Source organism: Myodes glareolus, chromosome 22, assembly GCF_982192425.1.
Source record: "Myodes glareolus chromosome 22, mMyoGla1.1, whole genome shotgun sequence".
NCBI lineage: Eukaryota > Metazoa > Chordata > Mammalia > Rodentia > Cricetidae > Myodes > Myodes glareolus.
The window spans coordinates 56,401,017-56,421,022 of NC_142047.1; the positions used below are offsets into that span (position 1 = coordinate 56,401,017).

The 20,006-nt window shown below is 48.1% G+C and overlaps 2 protein-coding genes across 5 annotated transcripts in view; one reads left to right on the forward strand and one right to left on the reverse strand.

The window, feature by feature from the left end:
- The first annotated feature begins 235 nt into the window (after positions 1-235).
- Positions 236-3,254, forward strand: Coa6 (cytochrome c oxidase assembly factor 6). Its single transcript, XM_048450170.3, has 2 exons — positions 236-612; positions 2,899-3,254. The coding sequence occupies exons 1-2, from the start codon at positions 469-471 to the stop codon at positions 2,992-2,994; spliced, it is 240 nt and encodes a 79-aa protein (XP_048306127.1). The 5' UTR covers positions 236-468; the 3' UTR covers positions 2,995-3,254.
- A 2,668-nt stretch (positions 3,255-5,922) lies between these two features.
- Tarbp1 (tRNA guanosine 2 -O-methyltransferase TARBP1) overlaps positions 5,923-20,006 on the reverse strand; it is a 48,874-nt gene continuing 34,790 nt past the window's right edge. For 2 of the 4 annotated variants that reach the window (XM_085681917.2, XM_085681916.2), the window contains exons 21-30: positions 19,380-19,490; positions 17,446-17,595; positions 16,918-17,004; positions 13,792-13,988; positions 10,722-10,803; positions 8,692-8,863; positions 7,447-7,638; positions 7,161-7,285; positions 6,681-6,817; positions 5,923-6,426 (exon numbers count right to left, since the gene is read on the reverse strand). In XM_085681917.2, coding sequence (XP_085538043.2) covers positions 6,258-6,426; positions 6,681-6,817; positions 7,161-7,285; positions 7,447-7,638; positions 8,692-8,863; positions 10,722-10,803; positions 13,792-13,988; positions 16,918-17,004; positions 17,446-17,595; positions 19,380-19,490 — 1,422 coding nt within the window. In that variant the 3' untranslated portion in view covers positions 5,923-6,257. Of the gene's footprint in view, positions 6,427-6,680; positions 6,818-7,160; positions 7,286-7,446; positions 7,639-8,691; positions 8,864-10,301; positions 10,392-10,721; positions 10,804-13,791; positions 13,989-16,917; positions 17,005-17,445; positions 17,596-19,379; positions 19,491-20,006 lie in introns of those variants that run through there. The other 2 variants (XM_085681918.2, XM_085681919.2) reach the window with 2 other exon arrangements.

The window sequence follows — 20,006 nt, forward strand, 5'->3', positions numbered from 1 at the left end:
GCAAGCGTGGCCAATCTGAGCTTCGTCTTCTCCAGGAGTCCGTGCTCTCAGGCTGGCGGCATTCCCCTTCTCCCGATCCTCAGCTCTGTAACCTCCGCCCACCCTCGGTCCCTCCATTCCAGCCTCGGCCGCTGCGACTACGGGGCAGAGGGCGGTGATGACCGACTCCTCGTCTCCGCCCCAAAGCCGCGCCCACCCCGGCCGGAAAGCACAGTCGGAAGTCCCGCCCTTCCGTGTGGAGAACGGCGGCCCGGAAGGGTCAAGAAGCGGCCGGCGCCGCTTTCCCGGGAGCGTTTCCTCGCGTGGTTCGTGGACTCGCCGACTGGGCGACTCGGCTACCCAGGACCCGAGCTCCGCCCCGCGCTCGCCCACGTTGGCTGCTCCTCGGGAGGCCGCGCGGTACTGCAAGGCTCGGGCCCTCCGCGCCGCAGCCCGGAGTTGTAGGCTAGCCCTGGTAGCCCTGCAGGAATGGCAGCCCCGTCCATGAAGGAAAGGCAGGTGTGTTGGGGCGCGCGCGACCTGTACTGGCGCTGTCTCGACGACAACGCGGAGGACGCAGCTCGGTGCAAGCAGCTGAGGAGCTCGTTCGAGGCCAGCTGTCCCCAACAGTGGGTAAGTCCCGGGCGCTCGACCTCACCTCGGGGTAGGTCTGGAGGGACAAGGTCACGGAGGAGGGCGCGCGGTGGAAGCCACCAGTTAGTTGTTATGGCTGGAGAAAGTGACAGTGTGCGGCCAGATTCTGGAGAAGGGACAGTGTTGTGATGACTTCTTCAGGAGTCCATAGCCTCTCTGACAGCCCCGTCATCCAAGCAGCGTCGTCATTCAGCAGCATGGCTCCTTCAAGATCAGTTCTTTTTAACTTTGTCCCGGTAAAGTGCAGACTGAGAGGTGTGTCCAAAACCACGTGCGTGTGTGGGGGTGGAGCATCGTGGGAATGTGTTCTGAGGGAGACACTTGGTTTTATTTGCTAGGATTTTCATCAGTCCTAGGAGGCCTTGAATTCAGTTTTAGGCAGAGGGGGCCATTCATTAGAGAGGAGAAACATTTGTCCAAAACGAGCTAGCCACCGTTGTGGAGACAGGAGTAAACTTTCTCTTTACTCTGCTGCACAGCAGTCCCTGGAGAAAGATGAGGGTTGTGCTGTGCAGTACGAGGTCACGAGAACCAGGGCTGTGGGTGACTGGAGTGTTCAAAGAGCAGCTTCAGGAGGAGATACACTCCCGGGAAATACTGAGTTCTGGGCAGGTTGTTGTCAACAGCATAATGCTGCTTTCATGTCAAAGGATAGTGTATTTTCTAGCCAAATATGAGTGACTGGCTCAGGAACACAGATTGAAGTTCCCCTTAATACCATGTGGCAAAAGTTTCATTAAGTTTTATGGGAACAGAACACAATTTTCAAATACATGGGTGGAAATACAGGTAAATCCGTTACAGCAAAGCAGGAAAGCCTCTGCTGGGCCTCAGAGGCTGTCACATGACACACTTAGCCTTTTGGGAGGTGGGAGCCAGTGGTTTCACCTGTCACCAGGATGTTGGATGAGTCACAGAGGTGGGCAAGGAATTCAGAGGGCTAAAGATAGACCCTCAACATTCAAACCTTTCCAAAGTCACTCAAGTTCTCAGCAGAATTAGTCCTGTAGAAGGTTCAATGTAAGGTGTGGCTCCCCCCCCCCCCCCCCGTTCATAATGGACTGCGATACCTCAAGTACCTCTAAATGTAACTGTCTCCGGGCACAACAGATACCACAATTAATTTTCCGCAGAACAGGAGGGACATTGTATGCTTTTAAGTCTGATATCCTTTATATAGCACCCATTCTAGTGTAGTCAATTCAAGACCACCAGGGATAAATCTCCACGCTGACAGTGAGGTTTTTGAATACCTTGTCATAACACACCAGAGGGACAAAGGCCATCAAACCACGGGGGATTTTGAGCAAGGTTGGGGCTTTGGATGAAGCAGTGATGTCACGGCCTCAGAGCAGAGCTGTGCACCAGCAGGACCTCAGGGCTCAGGACTGAGGTAAACCCAGAGTCCTGTTTTCCGTGAAGTGAAAGATTGAGCATCATGTTCAGGAACTATATGTGAATTCGTACACATAGGCGGGCAACCAGGGCAGCCTCTCTCTGAAGGTGCCTTGGATACTCTGGGCAGGTGTGTTACATTTCCTCCTGATGGAACTTTAAGGAGCAAGTCTGTCTATGTGCGGCGATAGTTAGAGAACGGGGTTTCTCAGTGAAGGAGAAAGCCGTGTTCAGGCAGGCTCCATTAAGACATGCACTGAAGGTTTCTAACAAAATCAGCATTTTCTGGTCTACATTGCAAACGTGAGGCATCCTGCATCTGCCCTGTCTGCAGAGCTGCTGAGATCCAGGGGCTGGGGCAGCGTCACGGCTGGCACATGTGCGTTTTCCTTGGGTTTAATTTATACTTGTAGAATATCAGACTTTTCAAATGCCGCGTGAAAAGGGTGATATGAATGGAAACAAAGCCAAGTCTGTAATAACTTGTGATTATTTAGTTGTGTGTCCGTCTGACTTGTCTGTCTTGACTAAGATACCAGGCCTGATACATGATACGATACACTGACCCTATAACCAGCCATGGTCTAAAATTTAAGATTCCTGATCCAACCAAGAACTGCCAAGCAAGCTCTTATGTGCCTAAGACTGTTTAAGTTCACGGGCCATACGTGCTAACAGCCATGAGGGAATGGAGACTCATGGCTCTTTCAGGCAGCTTAGCAGCTCACGCACTAGATCCCAGACTCAGGAGGCTAGAACACAAATCCTGGTTCAGCCTTGATACCGTTAATGCCGAGTTACATTTAAATCTGCGCTTTTGCTTGCCAACTGCACAGCTTGCTCTAATGCCAGGCCTTTTTATCTCAATAGATAAAATATTTTGACAAAAGAAGAGACTATTTGAAATTCAAGGAAAAATTTGAAGCCGGAGAATTCCAGCCTTCACAGTCCACTGAAAATTCCTAGGCTTTTCCTGAACTTTCACGCAGGTGGAGATTATTCTTCGGGACTTTCAGAAATGCTTTGCTGGTTCCAGGACAAAAGCAGTTTGGCCACAATTACACATCAGCCAGCACCTGTCCCTTGTGAATGTCAATTACTAAAAGGGTCAAGTAGCAGAAGATCTTAATCATTCAAACTATGAAGGACTGACTGGTACTATGTGTGCTGCTTTAATTTTGTGAGGATCTATTTCAAGAAAAAAATTAAAGTTTATTATAAAAACACACTGTTTACCTTCCTTTCCCCCCCGTAGAATAAAAGCCAAATAGCAGGCAAATAGAGTTGCAACTGATATAAATAAAAACTAAGATAGGTTGTTATGTGTGTTGCTGGCTTTTAGGTTAGCATTTTAATACAGAAACGACACAGTGAAGTTAGAAGCCTTAAGTAACCAATGGGTTATAGTAAAAAGTTGTTCAAATGTCCTCAGTGATCAGACAGTGCCTGGGTTGCTACTAGCTGAGTAAGACAAAAAAAGAAATAAATATATAGATTGGGAAGGGAAAACTGGGTCTATTCCAAGGTGATTAAGAAAATGCCAAAGGATGAACTCCCAGAAGTGAACAGTAACTCACAAACCTGCAGACAATACTTCAAATCATGTATCTCTTACAGAGCTTGTATTCAGAATACAAAAACAAAAACTTCGGGCTGGAGAGATGGCTCAGTGGTTAAGAGCATTGCCTGCTCTTCCAAAGGTCCTGAGTTCAATTCCCAGCAACCACATGGTGGCTCACGACCATCTGTAATGGGGTCTGGTGCCCTCTTCTGGCCTGCAGGCATACACACAGACAGAATATTGTATCCATAATAAATAAAAAAAAACTTCATTATTCTTAATAAGAAAAATGAACCTGTTTAAAAAGTGAGCAATTATGTGAATAGATATTGTAAGGATTACAGCTCGGATGGAAAGGAATCCTGGCAGACAGGATTACCACAGACTCAACGGAAGCGGAGCAGTGTACAGCAGTGTACAGTGTACAACAAGGGAAGGTTTTCCCAATGGAATAACTCTGAGGTCCGCCGGAGTGGAGCAGCTCTGCCAGGGAAGGTTTTGCTCCACTCCACGGAAAGAAGATCTCACTTAAACCTCATTCAAGAGATTTATTGGGAAGGAGGAATCCTGAGGGTGGCTGCTTCTGCCATGGTAGGAAAAGGCAGCTGCCAACTGAACAGGTACAGACCTTATATAGGGCTTCTTAGGGGTGGAGTTTTTCCAGGGTGAAGATTTTTCAGGGTGGGTTGGATTTCAATCCTTGAGCTTGGACGAGCTCAGAGACTGGCTGGATTTCGAGTGCAGGGATTTCATGCCCAGGGATTGATTGGTTTTTCTGCCCAGCTCGTCAGGGGCAGAGTTTGTTTCTTTGGCTCTGGTTTCAGGGCCAAGGTGTGTTTCTTTTTTCTTTTAAAAAATATTTATTTATTTATTTATTTTTATTATTATTATTATGTATACAACATTCTGCTTCCATGGTTTCAGGGTCAAGGTGTGTTTCTTTTTTCTTTAAAAAAAGATGAATTTATTTATTTATTTATTATTTATTTATCATACATACAACATTCTGCTTCCATGTATGCATGCCAGAAGAGGGCGCCAGGTCTCATTACAGGTGGTCATGAGCTACCATGCGGTTGCTGGGAATTGAACTCAGGACCTCTGGAAGAGCAACCAGTGTTCTTAACCACTGAGCCATCTCTCCAGCCCCTGAGGTGTGTTTCTTTCACTGGCCCTTTTTAACCTTTAGGCTCAGGTCTCAAGGCCAGTGGTCTCAGGGTCAGGGTGTGTTTCTTTCATTGGCCCTCTTACCCCACAGATATTTCTTAAAATACAGTGGAAGACAAATATCTGAAAAGAGCCTCCATATCGTTAAATATTAGAATAATGAAAATAAATACTATACTGATAGGTTACTAGATACCTGCTAGAATGGCTTAAATTAAAAGGCTGACAATACCAAATGACAACAAGGATGCAGAACGAGTCCCTTGGTGATACTGTAAACTAGGAAGGCCCTCTGCAGACGTCTTCAGGTAAAACACGCTGACCTTATGACCCAGAAGCCCCACTCCTAGGTGCTTCACCAAATGAACTGAAAGCAAAACCTGCAGTGTTAACGCAGTCCCTAAAACCAAATGCCCATGTCAGAAGTAGATGAAATACTACATCCCTGTAATGGATGGATACCAGCAACATGAGCAAACACCCGGATGAGCCATGGCTGCATTCTGCTACCTGAAAGAGCCAGACTGTGATCGTGTCGGTTACCTCAGGTCACGGGAGTGGCGTCTGCTCTGATTGATGTTCTAGGCTTGAAACCCTGTTGCAAATCAAAGCCTCAAAACTACAGAAGAAAATGAATAGGCAAAGGACCCAGAACTCTGAGTATTACTCAAAGGGTTCCAGGGATAGCAAGTTCCTCGTTGGACAGTTAATAATGATCATCCTTAAGTAATGCAGCCACTGGGGCTGGAGAGATGGCTCAGAGGTTAAGAGCACTGGCTGCTCCTCTAGTTCTGAGTTCAGTTCCCAGCAACCACATGGTGGCTCACAACCATCTGGAATGAGATCTGATGTCCACTTCTGGCCTGCAGGCAGAATACTATATATACATAATACACAAATTTAAAAAAAATAATGCAGCCATCTAAACATAAAGCACTCACAGCTTCATTCCTGGTTTCTGTAAGGATTTGCAGGGGTGGCCCAACAGTCCTGGGCCATGATTATCATCCTCAGAGACAGATTTCTCACCACCACCGGAAGCACAGTAAGACAAATGCCATTTAAACCTAATGTGAACGATGGCTGAATTCACAGCTTTGGAAACAAAGCCTAGGGCCTGAGGACAAAGAACTTCACTGGAGAGCGGATTCACATTTTGCCACATATTAAAATGGAAGGGCATAGGTGCCCATAAGTAACAACTTTAATTCTTCCACACCGTTAGCATAGCCACCCTGACAATACTGGTTTCTAGGAAGAACATTTTAAAAAATTCATTTTTTAAAAAGTTCCATAGTTGCTTAAAATATTTAAAAAGGTCATTTGATTTAGGGGACAATATATAGTGACAGACTTTAAGGCACATAAACAGGTTTTGGCATTGAGGTGCAAGGTTAGAGAGATGCAGATAATCCCGTGACATCTCAGAATATTTCATTCGTCCAGAAGGTTATAAGGCACCATCATTAGCACCATGAGAGATCGTGGGCGAGGCTCAGTCTCAGGATGCGGGCCCCACACACCCGAGCAGCTGCTGCCTGGTGTACTCCCAGATCAGTAGAGCCCCGCTCACGTGCACGTTCAGCGAGCGGATGATGCCCTGCTGAGGAATCTCCACACACACATCCAGCTGCTGGATCAGGTCGGCTGGGATCCCTTCCCGCTCATTTCTGCAGAAGAAAAATGGAGCAGGACACGTTAGCTCCCCCTGTAACACAGGGAGTACCTTTTACTAATTTTTTTAGAAGTCCTGAATGTTACTGTAGGAGACAGATAAACAGATGACGCCGGCCTGGGTTCCAGGAAGAGGCCAATCCCGTGTTTACTAGTAAACATCTCAGGGGTCTCCATCAGTGCTCCAAGTTGACAGGAAGTTGTGTAACAGGAGCCCAGAGAACCGACCAGGACCAGGGAGCCGACTCACCCCAACAGGAGCAGCGACTTCTCAGGGAAGCGGAACTGGGCCAGGTCTGAGCTCTGTGCTGTCTGCTCCACACCAACGACAGTGTAGCCTTCCGCCTTTTTCTGCTGCAGATAATCCGTCAGCTGCGCCGGTCTCACCTTGGTGACAGTTTTAGAGGAGCGGAATATGAGATCATTCCGTTGTGAAATGAGAGGGCGGACAAAGCACTGAACTCAAACCCAGCTTGTCAAAGGGACTTTAAAGGGAAAACAGGACACCAAATGACATCCGAAAGAACTCCCTCCACACAGCAGACTGCTGAGCAGTGGCTGAATAGAGGGTAACATGTTCGACCAAGGTGACTGCTACCCTACACTACTGCAGGCCACAGCTAAAACCCCATGGGACTCAGCACTGAAGGATCAGACCGAGAAACCAGCATACACAGCGTGCCAAAATACACTCACAAGTACAGAATCTACTAAGCAGCGTTACACCTACCTCTAGCAGAGGGAGCCACTGCTCCGCAGAGACACTGAGGTGCTGGAACTGCCTGTCGCTGACACACTGGAGACTGCCAACCACGAGTGCGGCGGCTCCAAACACCTCACAGGTGCGGCACAGCCCTGCACAGAACGGCCTGTTACTCAGGTCTCCAGCAGGTCACAGAGTTCATGGCCTTCCAGCCTTTCCTCTGAAGCTTGCCAAGAGGGCCGTGTGTGGAGCAGACAGCCACAGAGGGGTGCTGAAAGGATTTAGGGTGACCCTCCCAGAGGATGACCTTTACCTCCTAAGTTGGTTGGCTTGTCGATGAGCGAGGCCACAACAATGAGTCTGCTGATGGACTTGCCGAGCTTGGCAGCCCGATCCGGAAACAGAAGCCCCAGGTCTGACTCCAGAGCCTTGTGTCCCCACGGGATGATCTTCTTCTGCACATCTGCCCACTCTGATTGGCTGTCTGCTTCACCCAAGGTAGACCCTGAGAAGAGATTATAGTTCCAGTATCAGACAGTGGCAGTTAGCCTGGGACAGTTCTCTATGTATTGGCATCTTTGAATGTTTTTTTAACTATTCTTTTTGATGTTGTTGTTGTTAATGTGTATATACGGCCTGAGTGTGTGTATGTGATGTGTGTGTATGGCCTGAGCGTGTGTATGTGTGCCACTTGCACAGAGGTGCCCACGAAGACCAGAAGAGGATGTCGAATACCCCAGAACTGGAGTTTCAGGTAGCTGTGAACTACTCATGTGGGTGCTGAGAATGGAATCAGCCGTCTGTGCTTAGCACCAAGTTCTCACAAAGGTCTCTCAACCCGTGGTGCTCTCTCTGCTAGCTGGGTTCCCTGGGTTTCTGCTGCCTGCCACAGTCTGCTGTGAGAGGGCAGGGACCCTGTCTATGTCCAGCACATTGGCTGCCAGCAATGGATCCTCACTGGATGAGTAGATTCGAGATAATCTGTCCAAAGACCAAACACTGAACCATCTCTACCTTTCAGAATGCTACCCAGGGCAGTGAATTGAAACCACAGGGCGAGGCTTGATTCTGCAGTTAAAAACAATTACATTCATCAGGAGGTGCCAGGGCACGCGGGTCAGGGTGTCATATGGACATCAAAAGGCAGACAACCCATGGGAATCAGTTGTCTCCTACCATGTGGATCACACTCGGGTATTCAGGCTTGGCAGGAAGTACCTGTATCCAACAAGCCATCAGAGAGGTGGGAAAAAAACCAGAGGGCCACAGGAGACCAGCAGAGGAAACTTACAGAAGGCACCGGTGTGGTGGTGGTGGTGGGGAGACTTTAGGGATGCTGGCTTTGGGGAAGCAGTCACAGTGGTAGGTGCAGTTAGGGAAAGTTGGGGGAGAGACCAGTAGAAGGAGGCTACCACCACAGTGCTGCTACGGTAAGATTACTGGACACACTGAGCCACAGGCTCCTCAGGGAAGCCAGGTCAATGAAACACTATCAGGACCCATTCTCAAGCTGCAGTCAGGAGCCCTCACCAATGAACCAGCACAAAATAACCCTTACCTCGGTCCTGCTGGGACCAGTCTCCTGGACTCAGCTCACTCAGTGTGGTCCCAGATCGGTACCAAGGGGACCCTTCATTGGAAGGGATGTCTGTGAAGCTGGCAAATTTATCCAGGGCGATCCACTCCTCTTCAGTGATACCCGAGAGTCGTGGGAGGGTGTAAAATATGGTCTGAAACAAGAATCGTCAAATCTAAACATTTTTCCTTAAAAAACAAAAGAAAAACCAACATGGCTTTTATTGTCGCTGGCTCTTCTCTCAAGCCGCCCTCTACTGCAGGTTCTCGGAGGTGGGTATGTCACTCTGCCCTAGGACGCTCAGGGGCTCATTTAGGGACCCCCAAACGCAGGCAGGGCCTCTCCTCCAGCCCTTCTAACTACACATGACCAATGTGCTCTTATCAAGAGCGCACCATGCTTCAAAGGGCACTGTCACTAACAAGAAATGTAGGCCTGAAGGCAGTTTCCTGGCCACCAGACACTTCCCGTGCCAGTTCCACGACTGAATCCAGAACCCAAATCCTGGCTCCACTGTAGCTCGCTGTGTGACCTGGGACGAGCCATGAAGGCGTCCTCAACTTCAGCTCCCGCGTGTGTAAGAAGGTGGGATGACTGGTACCTCTGAGGCCACAAGGCCACCTCTCTGCCCTTCCCTCTTGAAGAACACTCAGTGGTGGAAAGGCATGAGAGAGAAAACCCAAGGCACAGGCAATTTAGAAGTGAAATGGCCCTCACGGCACATGTCTTTGTGGGCAGTTTTAAGGCAAATATGGTTTGCTTCAGGCTAGCCATTTTGTGCACATCTGAACTGATGTCATGACAGAGTACCATCTATTAGGTGGCCCCTGAGCCCAGCTCAAACATAAAGGCTCGGTGACAGAGTTGGGTGGGGTGTCAGCTCTCTGCACCACAGCCCACACACGGAGCCCTCACTCACTGCTGCACACAGACCACTCTGCCTGCTGCTGCTGCTGCAGGTGAAAGAGGCAGGAGGGATGAGGGAAAGGAGGAAGGACTCAGTGCTTACTGGCTGCCTGGGAAAAGTGGGCAGGGTTCTAGAGATGCCAGGAAAGCATGGACAGAGGGCTCTGGGAGCCAAGGGACACAGACAGTGTGCTATGATATATGAAAAACCCTAGTATGTTTTATCCCGACAAGAATGACATGCATGTCATATGTAGCACATCTCACAATATGTGGTATGTCTTCAAAGACAGCTTTAAGCAAACCATAGAAGAACTGTTTGCACAGTAGCTGGGCTACTGATCTAGATTCCCCAGAGGAGAAGTCTCCCAGGCCGGATGTCTGCACAGCAAAGCTGAGTAGATAGCACAGGTTTGTTGCTGGAGTTGAAAAGGGTTTAAGATCGTCTTATATGTTATGCAAATTTTAAGAGTTTACACAATGGAGTCATTTATATATATTAACTGTAATAAGTCTATTTACAGTTCTTAAAAATTACACGTGCACTCTGCTACTATCAGCAAAGTGAAGAACCACTTGACAGACACATACTCTCATCACCCAGAATCTATAAAGATTAACTGCCAGTAACAAGAGATCTTTTTGTTCTTGCATCGGTCATGGGCTTCAGGACAAGAAAATCTCACCTGCACAAAGCTTCTCTCACTCACTTCCTTTTAGAACTCTGATCTCTGTTTAGAGTTAAATATTCCCTTCCAAGGTTTACAAGCCAGACGCTGCCAGAGAAATAGAAAGTGAGAATGACTAGCCAGTTGTCACCCCTGAGGTCTGAACCGCGAGCACATCAAAGAACGGGGACAGAAGATGAGACTATCCCAGTCCTCCAATAGCTGGGGCAGGAAAGGGCCAAGTCAGGGCTGCAGACAGCAGACAGCCTAATCACAGAACGCTACAGGTCACGGGACAGGAGATGAGCTTGTCCCAATCCTCCAACCACTGAGGCCGAAAAGGGCAAAGTCAGGGATGCGGACAGCAGACAGCCTAATCACAGAACGCTACAGGTCACGGGGACAGCAGACAGCCAACCCAGGGCGCTCTCAGCTTACCTCCAGACAGTAGTCCTTCAGGGGATGGAACGTGGAGAAGAAGAAATGGTCCTGGATGCGCTGCCAGTTCTTCCTGGCATTCCTGCGGGGAGGGACAGGAAGTGAGGCAGGACCCGGAAGTGAACAGTTCTGGTGAGGTAGGTCAGTAGAGTGTCTTTAAGAATCCCATCCCAAGTTCATACTTGGGCTCTTCAACATCAATGTGTATGTTCTAGCTCTGTCTGTCTGTCTGTCTATGATGTTGTGGTTTGAATGAGAAATGTCCCCCACAGGCTCATGTATTTGAACACTTGGTCCCCAGTTGGTGGCGCTGTTTGGAGAGGTTTAGGAGGTGCGGCTTTGCTGGAGGAAATATGTCACTGGGGGCTGACTTTGAGAGTTCACAACCTCGCCCTCCTGCCAGTCTGTTTGCTGCCAGGCCATGTCTGCCGCTTGTTGTCATGCCTCCTCAGCTTCTCCCTCTGTGCCCGTGAGCCAAGACAAACCCTTCCTTCTATAAGTTGCTTTCAGTCATGGTGTTTCTCAGAGTAACAGAAAAGTCGCTAACATAGGTGACTGGGGATTAAAACCCTGGAGCCTCGTGACACTAGGTGAAAACACCACCCGAGCTCTGTCCCGGCACTCAGTGTGCTTTTGTTGGTTGGTTGGTTTGTTTTCAAGACATGGTTTCTCTATGTAGCCCTGGCTGTACCGGAACTCACTATGTAGACCAGGCTGGCCTCAAACTCACAGAATCCTACCTGCCTCTGCCTCAATGAATGCTGCTGGGATTAAAGGCATGTGCAGCCACCACCCAGTGAGCTTTTTAAATGGCAACTTTAGAAAGGTTCTCATTTTCAGCATTCATAGGAGAGGAGGAAGAGGGGGTTGGGTGATAGAAGGAAGGTGGGGGGAGCAAGAAGATAGGATGGAGGGGAAACTGTGATCAGCAGGTAAAATATATGAAAAAAAAATAAACTTTTTAAGTCAGAAAAAAAAAAAGAAAGTCCTCATTTTTGCTTTGGTGTCTGAGACAGTCTCAGGTTCGTGAACCTGAACTTGAACTCATTATGTATCTGAGGACAATCCTGAACTCCTGATTCTACATCTGTACTGATGTTCTGGGATTACAGATACGTGCAGCCACACCTAGTGTTTCTCTTCTTCTTGTAAGCTAGGCATTGTGGTCCTCACCCGCCACGCCAACACTCAACAGACATGCAGGAGAACAAAGCCACCCTGCGCCACACAGACAAAGGTTTGCCCTGCTGTTTTGCAGAACCAGGGCTTGAGCCCAGGCTTCATGCGCTCCAGAATGTACTCGTTTCTCAGCTAGCCCACAGGACTTTGTACTTTGAAACAGAACTCAAAGATAAATGGACTAGGTAATGCTTTCAGAATCATGCAAAACCAACTAAAGGAATAAAACCCAGGTCTCTTAGTGTCAAACAGACACTGGCCAGTGGAACATGAAGAATGTAGAGAGAAGCCCAGGCTGGCTTCATACTCAGTCACAGAGTATAGACCAAAGTCACCCGTCACCTGCCAGCACTAGGACCCCTGTCTCTGGCTGGCAGTGGACCTTTTTCCCTAGAGGGCAAATCTTACATAAACCATGGTTTTCACCCTGAAGGCATACAACATAGCTAAATAGTATCTATCCATTCTCAAAAACCAAGAGCACCAACTATGAGCAAGGGTGAATTCTTAACTCAGCCACCAGGTTGGAAAGGCGAAAGTCACGTGACAGGACAAGCAGCTTAGAACTGTGCAGAACCTTCAGGCCACAAGACTTCCTATACTTTACTCTCTAAGGGATTCTCTGTAGAAGTTCCTGGCACTTCACCATCCGCACTGCCTGTGGTTTTGGAAAATGAGTGACATGAAGTACTTTAAACATCCCAAGTGTCTAAACACAGAGAATAATGGACCCCCAAATCCTACCGCATCAAGGGAACAAGGGTTTGCCACTTGCATGTCAAATGTATTGCAGTATAGGCTCCATCCGTGTCCAAGCCACCGGTGCAATCTCCCAACTCTACCAATCACTACACTGAGCCTGCTTCTCCTGCACTCTGGCCTCACACCTGTCCATTTATCCCCTCACCAGCCTCAGAGGTGAGCAAGCAGCTTCCCTCCCGCTACGCCAGCCACCTTGGACCTGCTTCTCACACAAAGGCAAAGCCCATAAGTATCGGTCACGTTCATCCTGACTCTTTCAGTTCTGAGTGTCTGGACACTTGTCCTCCAGGGTCCCGCCTGCCTCCAGTCTCCACTTCCCACAGCTGCTTCACGGGCCCAGAAGCCTCTTCCCTTCACTCACCACTTCCTGCTCTTCCTTTGGGAGTCACAGATCACATTCCCTGAGCTGCAGGCAGAGGTCTGCATTTGCCAGGGTGCCCTCGATATTCCCATCACCTACTGAAAAGTCCGTGCACTGCTGACTGCCTGGCAGTCCTCTATCCTGTCCTCGGTTCAACTGAGCCACAGAAGACAGGACCTTCGTCCACATGCTGAGGTGTGTGTCTGCCTCAAAGGACTCAGGGAAGGACAAGCCTTCAAGGACAGAGGGAGTGGAAAGCTCAGGATGCCCGATGCTCACTGGCTATGTCCCTGTTTGGAACCAGGAGTTAAAGAGATAGGTGACATCATAAAAGGATGTTTTCTTGCTTAATAATAACAATAACATATATGGGATCTGAGCCAACCGCTTCTAGGGACCAGGGATTTTAGGATCAATAGGCAGAGAAAACAGCTCAGTGCCAAACAGTCAGCCATGATCTCACTAAGAAAGCAGTGTTTGGCTGGAAGTAGTAGATGACAGAGGGGTGAAAGGCAGCTCTGGGGTCACAGCTTCCTGCTGTGCTGGGAACAGAACTGAGAGTTTACAAGGCTCAAATAAAGGATGAAGAGAAAGAATAAAACCCCAATCTGGACTCATCAATCTGTAGTTTAGCACTGTCTGCCGCACGGGGCTGACCAAGTCCTCTGTGCCCAGCACAGTGAGACACTGACTCAAAAGAGGGTCACGAGGCCGCCCCCCACTCCTCCAGGCTCTGGAGGGAAGAACAGAGCCAGGAGGCATCCTCACCCTGCTCCATGCATGCTTTCCGCCTGGCTGAGACTGCACTCAATGACTGTGGTCCAGGCGTCACACTCTTCGAACTGCAGGGCTTTACACAGGTGCCAGGCCTTCTTGAGGGCCACCAGAGCATAGAGTCGGACGCTGAAGTTGTGGCTCAGACACCACTGCAGGGCAACGGTGAGGGCCTGCTTCAGAACCAGCTTCTGGAAAGACAGGGAGACACTGCCTGTGGGGTGAACACAACAACATGAGCCAGACTGTAAGGCAGGGTGGACACGGAGGACCGGCAGGACAGCTGTGACCAGCTCTGGCAAGCCTTTCACTGTCCTTGCCACAGAGCTGCATCTTCCTCCTGGACAAACGAGCTCAGCAGCACTCACAGCTGTCTCGTGGAAAACGGTCTCTGGAGTCCTCATTTTGTAAGGGCTGTCATATGTGCCTCTCCTACAGCCTAAGTTGACAGGGATCTCACGCCAGGCTGACACAGCCACTGTGTTCTAGACACGTGACTGCACCTGATTACATGCCCTAGGCTGACGTAGCCTATAGGAGCCCCACTTTTGGAGAACCCGAGGTATCCATTTTCCTCCTTTGAGTGTTAATTCCTTGAACTCCCTAAAAACGAACTTGAACAACACAGAAGCAAAATTGAGACGTGGGGAGAAGAAAGCCAGGTGTGGGATACCTGAGGGGGACAGCATGGTGACCCGAGTTCAGGGTAAACCGGGCTATGCGAGCCCTGGGTTAAGAAACGAAACAAGTCAGGAGAAGACTGCGGGTCTCTTCCTCAGTCCTCAAGCCTTCTGATGCTCTACCACAGCCTCCTACACAAGGTCACCTGCAGGACAGGCTGCACTGGCTGTGAGCCCCACAATCAGCTTCCACCGGCTGGACAGCAGCCATGTCCACAGAATGGACTGCCAGATAAATCATAGTGGTTACTTACACAATGCAACTATCCCCAAGCAGACGTAAGCCAGTCTTTCTCTCATTCTCTCATCCAGTATACCGTGAACACTCATCCAGGGCCACTGCTTCTCAGGACAGTATTGCTGAGAGGAATCACACACACATCTCACTCGCTTGCATGTACACACACACTTCACTCATGTGTACATACACACACACAGGCACCAGAAGACTCAGAAAGCCTAACGACCTGAATTCACTCCTTGGAACCCAGGTGGGAAGAGACAACTGACTGACACAGTAATCCTCTGACCTCACACTTACTAGGGCATGTACACGCACATGCACACACACACACACACACACACACACACACACACACACACACATACGTGCATGTGCACACAAAGGTAGAATAAAATGGAAAGAAATTGAGGCTAGAGAGATGGCTCAGAGATCAAGAGCACTTGTTTCTCTTAAAGAGGACCCAGGTTCAATTTCCAGCATCTACATGGCTGCTCACAACTGTCTGTAACTCCAGTTCTAGGGAATCCAATGCCCTCTTCTGACTTTTGTGGGCACCAAGCACGGACATGGTACACACACATTTGTGTAGGCAAACACTCATAAAATAAGTGGAATAAATCTAATTTTAAAAAATTTAATGGCATACACTGTATCTATTTTCCTTTTGATGAAACAGTAATCAAACACTAGAGAATCAACTTGGACGTAGAAAGAAAAATTTATTATTTTTACACACTTGAAGAAAATTGACTTTAAAAAAGAAAATAAATCATATCAGAAAACTTAAAGTAGTGTTATTCTTAACACTTAACACTTAAAAGAAGTGAATGCATTTCTCTTCTTTTTATGAAAAATAACTGAATGAGCATGCATCTTTGTTTTCCATCCAAGTCTGTATTGTTGGATGTGAATCAAACGCAAATACACATCTGATTGGCAAGTTTAAAAAAAAAAAAAGTGCTTAGAAAAACCACAGACTACACATGTGTGCCCCCCACACACAGATGGCACAGATGGCACATATAGCCATCTCTCTGTGATAAACAACTATACAAACCGGTACCTGCATCTACAAGTAACGCCAGAGCCCATACAGGGAGGCCACGGGGGAAGAGAAACTCTAAAGTGAGGAAAGAGAGGAGGATTGGGTATGTGGCTCCATGTGACCACTCCCAGGTCATGTGACTGACCACTCCCACGTCTGTCTGCATATGGGCTCCATGTCTATCTGTATACTCTGTAAACAGGCTCCCTGAGACCACCCCTTGGTCATGTGACCACTCCTAGGGCTGTCTGCACCAGTCTGCACCAGCATTTATGAAGGAATCTCCACTCAGGAGGGGCTTAGGAGCTGCTTTCCCAGCTGAGGAGGTGACAAGGGTCATCTTTCCTTAAGGGTGTGGTCCCTGGTTCACGCCTACACTCTGGGGATGGCACCACACCCAGGAAAGCATGGGCAGCACAAACTGGATTTGATGAGTTGTATTAAAGAAACAGCCAGGCGGTGGTGGCGCACGCCTTTAATCCCAGCACTCGGGAGGCAGAGACAGGCGGATCTCTGTGAGTTTGAGGCCAGCCTGGTCTACAAGAGCTAGTTCCAGAATAGGCTCCAAAGCTACAGAGAAACCCTGTCTCGAAAAACCAAAAATAAATAAATAAATATAGAGGACATTAAGTTGGGAAGGGTGGACGATGGGGGTAGACTGGGGAGCAGTGGAGGATTCCCATAATCAAAACAGATTGTATGAAATTCTCAAAGACCTGATAAAAATATACGAACAACAACAAAACCTGAGTGGCCAGGAATGCAAAAAGGCAAACCCTATTTAAATACTTATAATAAAAATAAAAGCCATTCACATCCACAGGAATCGACCATGAACTTGGTGTGCACGGGGCATGTGTGTTTCCACAGCAGCAGCAGGGGAAGGGAAGGAGAACTGGAGACCCTCACAAGGAGGCCTGACAGTTGGGGGTGGGTAGGGAAGAGGGTGGATCAGGGAGAGGCTGGGGAAGGGGTGGATATCATCAAACTGCAGTGGATGAAATTCTTAAAGAACTAATAAGAAATAGGGAAGAAACACATTTTAAAGATAACTAATCATGAAGTGGAAAAAAAAGTCCTCCAAACTGGCGTAAATGTATTTCTTTTTAGAACACTGAGTTCATAAATTCTTGCAAGTAATTCAGACTCACCTTTTCTGGAATGTTCTGAATGATGATGTCCAAATGTGATAAAACAGATAAAAATGTACAAATGCTTGTTTTAAGTTTTTCTTCACCCTGACAGAAGATGAGGTAGATAAATTATCATTAGGGACTTAACTGTGAGTCAAGGCTGCTGGACTCCAGGCACACAGAAGTGGGAGGCAGACTCTGCCCTTTTTCCTGACGTAGCTTGGGCTTGCCTCGTATAGGGTACAGGGCTGAAAACCAAAGAGGAAGGACATCTCCTGCAGCCCAGTGCAATGCAGGCAGAAATGTGGGTACAGTTAAACAGCACTGGATGGCCCCAAATGCACCAAGCCTAAGGGACAGGAAATCCTGCCTGTGGCAGGAATGGGTTCTGGGGTCAGTACAGAGGGAACTGGAAAGAGCAAGATAAATAAAGAGGAGGTGAGGGTCTCACTGGCTCTCGGGACAGTACCCCGCTATTCCATCCAAGGCTACAGACACACCTCCACACGCCAACCATTTCCTAGTCAGAAGAAAATCTTTACTTACATAAGAAAAACAGTCCCAGAACTTTGGAAGAAACTGAGGGAATTTATGAAGAATCAATATAATAATCCACTCAATAAAATATTTTATAGATGCTTGATTGTTGGTGAAGCCAGCATGAAAAATTTTATCAATAATCCCATTCAAGAAGTTCTGAGGGAGAAAACATAAATTAAATTATTAACATGCTGTTCCTATTCAGTTTAAAAAAACTCTCCAGCTGAGGCTGGAAAGATGACTCAGTGGCTAAGACCACTGGCTGCTCTTGCTAAAGACCTGCTGGGTTCACGTCCCAGAACTCAGGGCAGTTCACAACCACCTCACTCCAGTTCTAGGGGATCCAACACCCTCTTCTGGCCTCAGTGGGCACTACACACACACACAGTACACATGCATGTAGACAAACACACACAGACTGCCTTCGTGCTGAGCATTTCTGAGCTCTGCACTCTTTATGTAGGCATCCATTGTATGACAAAGGTTTTGATCTGCTAGGCTTTTACAGGAAAAGGGAAAGATACAGAAATCTAACAATTTCCCCAGTTACATACTTACTGCATTTCGGTGGGTGGTGCATGTGTGTGTGTAAATATTTGTGTGTGCATGGAGTACGGAGTGCAAGTGTGTGCAGATGTGGGCACACACACGTGGAAGCAGGCCAGAGGGCTTCAATGTTAGGTGTTTTTCTCAATCACTCTCCACCTTGGTTTTTGAGGCAGGGTCTCTCACTGACCCCAGGCTTCTCCACTTTGGATAGACCGGCTGACCAGCAAGCCATAGGGCTCCTCCCATCTCCACCTCCTAAGCAATAGGGGGTGCCACCAAACCTCAATTTTTATGTGACCTCAAGCCCCACTGAGCCACCTGTCCCATGTCCATTCCATCATCCGTGGTTTTGGTTGTACCCCAACCCCCGACACATACTCAGTTATATAGTTATGTGTTTAAGTGGCAGCGTTCGTGTGCAGCCTTACTTCACACGTGAACCCGCAGCACAGAAACAACATCTGGGAGGAGGGCAAAGCTGCTTTTCCTACGGCGCGTCCATCCACCTACCCCTGGTCTCTCAGCTCCACGGCCACCCCCTCCCCAGCCCCCGCTGTTCTCTGGCCCAGACTTTGAGCTCCAAATTCATCCCTCCCTCCGTCCTCTCCACAAACACACTTCTGCCTGAGTGATGGGTGATACATGTGTGAGCATCAAGTGGAAGGCGATTTATGTAAGTATAGTTAAAAACTAGTGCCTGCTGTGTTTTTTAAGAGGAAAATCATTCTTTTTTTAAAAAATATTTATTTATTTGCTTATTGTGTATACAGTATTCTTTCTTCAGTCCAGAAGAGGGCACCAGGCCTCATTACAGATGGTTGTGAGCCACCATGTGGTTGCTGGGAATTGAACTCAGGACTTTTGGAAGAGCAGGCAATGCTCTTAACCTCTGAGCCATCTCTCCAGCCCCGAGGAAAATCATTCTTAAATATGACTTTTGATAGGAAAATGGCGAAGATGTTCATTTTTTAAAAACTACTTTTGGTTATTGTTTTTGTATATTTATGAGTGTGTGTATATATGTACACACAAAGAGAGGTCAGGAAAACTTTTGGGAGTCAGTTTTTTCCTTCCACTAGGTAGGTACTAAGGATTGGATGCAGATTGTCAATTGTCATGCTTGGCAGCAGGAAGCTTCTCTCTGTCTGATTGTCTGTCTGTCTGTCTCTGTCTCACTCTCTCATACAGATTTTTTTGTTGTTGTTTTGTTTTTCTCTATTTAACCATTCTGGCTGTCCTGGGATTTGCTTTGTAGACCAGGGTGGCCTTGAATTCACAGAGATCCGCCTGCCTCTGCCTCTGAGTACTGGGGTTAAAGGTGTGCGCCACTACATTCAGCCGGATTTTTTTAAAAATAAAAACAGTATTACAGAGCATGGGAACTATCCCACCTGATCAAATCTGGGGAACAGGACAAGCAGCGTCTGCCACACCCGGTTCTTCACCCGGTGCTGGAGGGAGTTCTCATGGTAGCGAGTTCTGGACCTGGATGCTGACTCATCCTGGAGAGACAGGGCAGAAGTCAGGAGTAAGCCACTGTGACCAAGAACAGTATCCGTGACAACTCTGCCCCTTTGTCCTATTAGAATTTGAATTTGCTATGCCAAAACAGTCAATGACACCTCTGGACACGAGATGGCAGCACCCAGCCCATCTGCACCAGAGCATTTCTTCCTGGCTTTCAGCCAAGCCAGCCAGGCAGTCCGCCTTCCTCCCTTACATTGCTTTTATCAGGTCTTTTTCCCAAGACAACAAGAAAGGTAACTAACACAGCAGTGTTTGAGGGAACCTCAGATCCTCTGGGTGTGCCCTTCCTGGTGTTTGCTGGTTTGCTTCATCCCACACACACACTGTGTGGATGCAGCATAGTAAACACGCACAACACAGACTGGCAACCAAAGTCACACAGGCGAAGACTACAGAGCCAAGGGAAGGAAACCACAGAACCTGAGGTAGACAGGTACTAACTAAGCCCTACTCAGAGTCAGGCTTTATGTGGTACAAGGTGTTTAGAACGA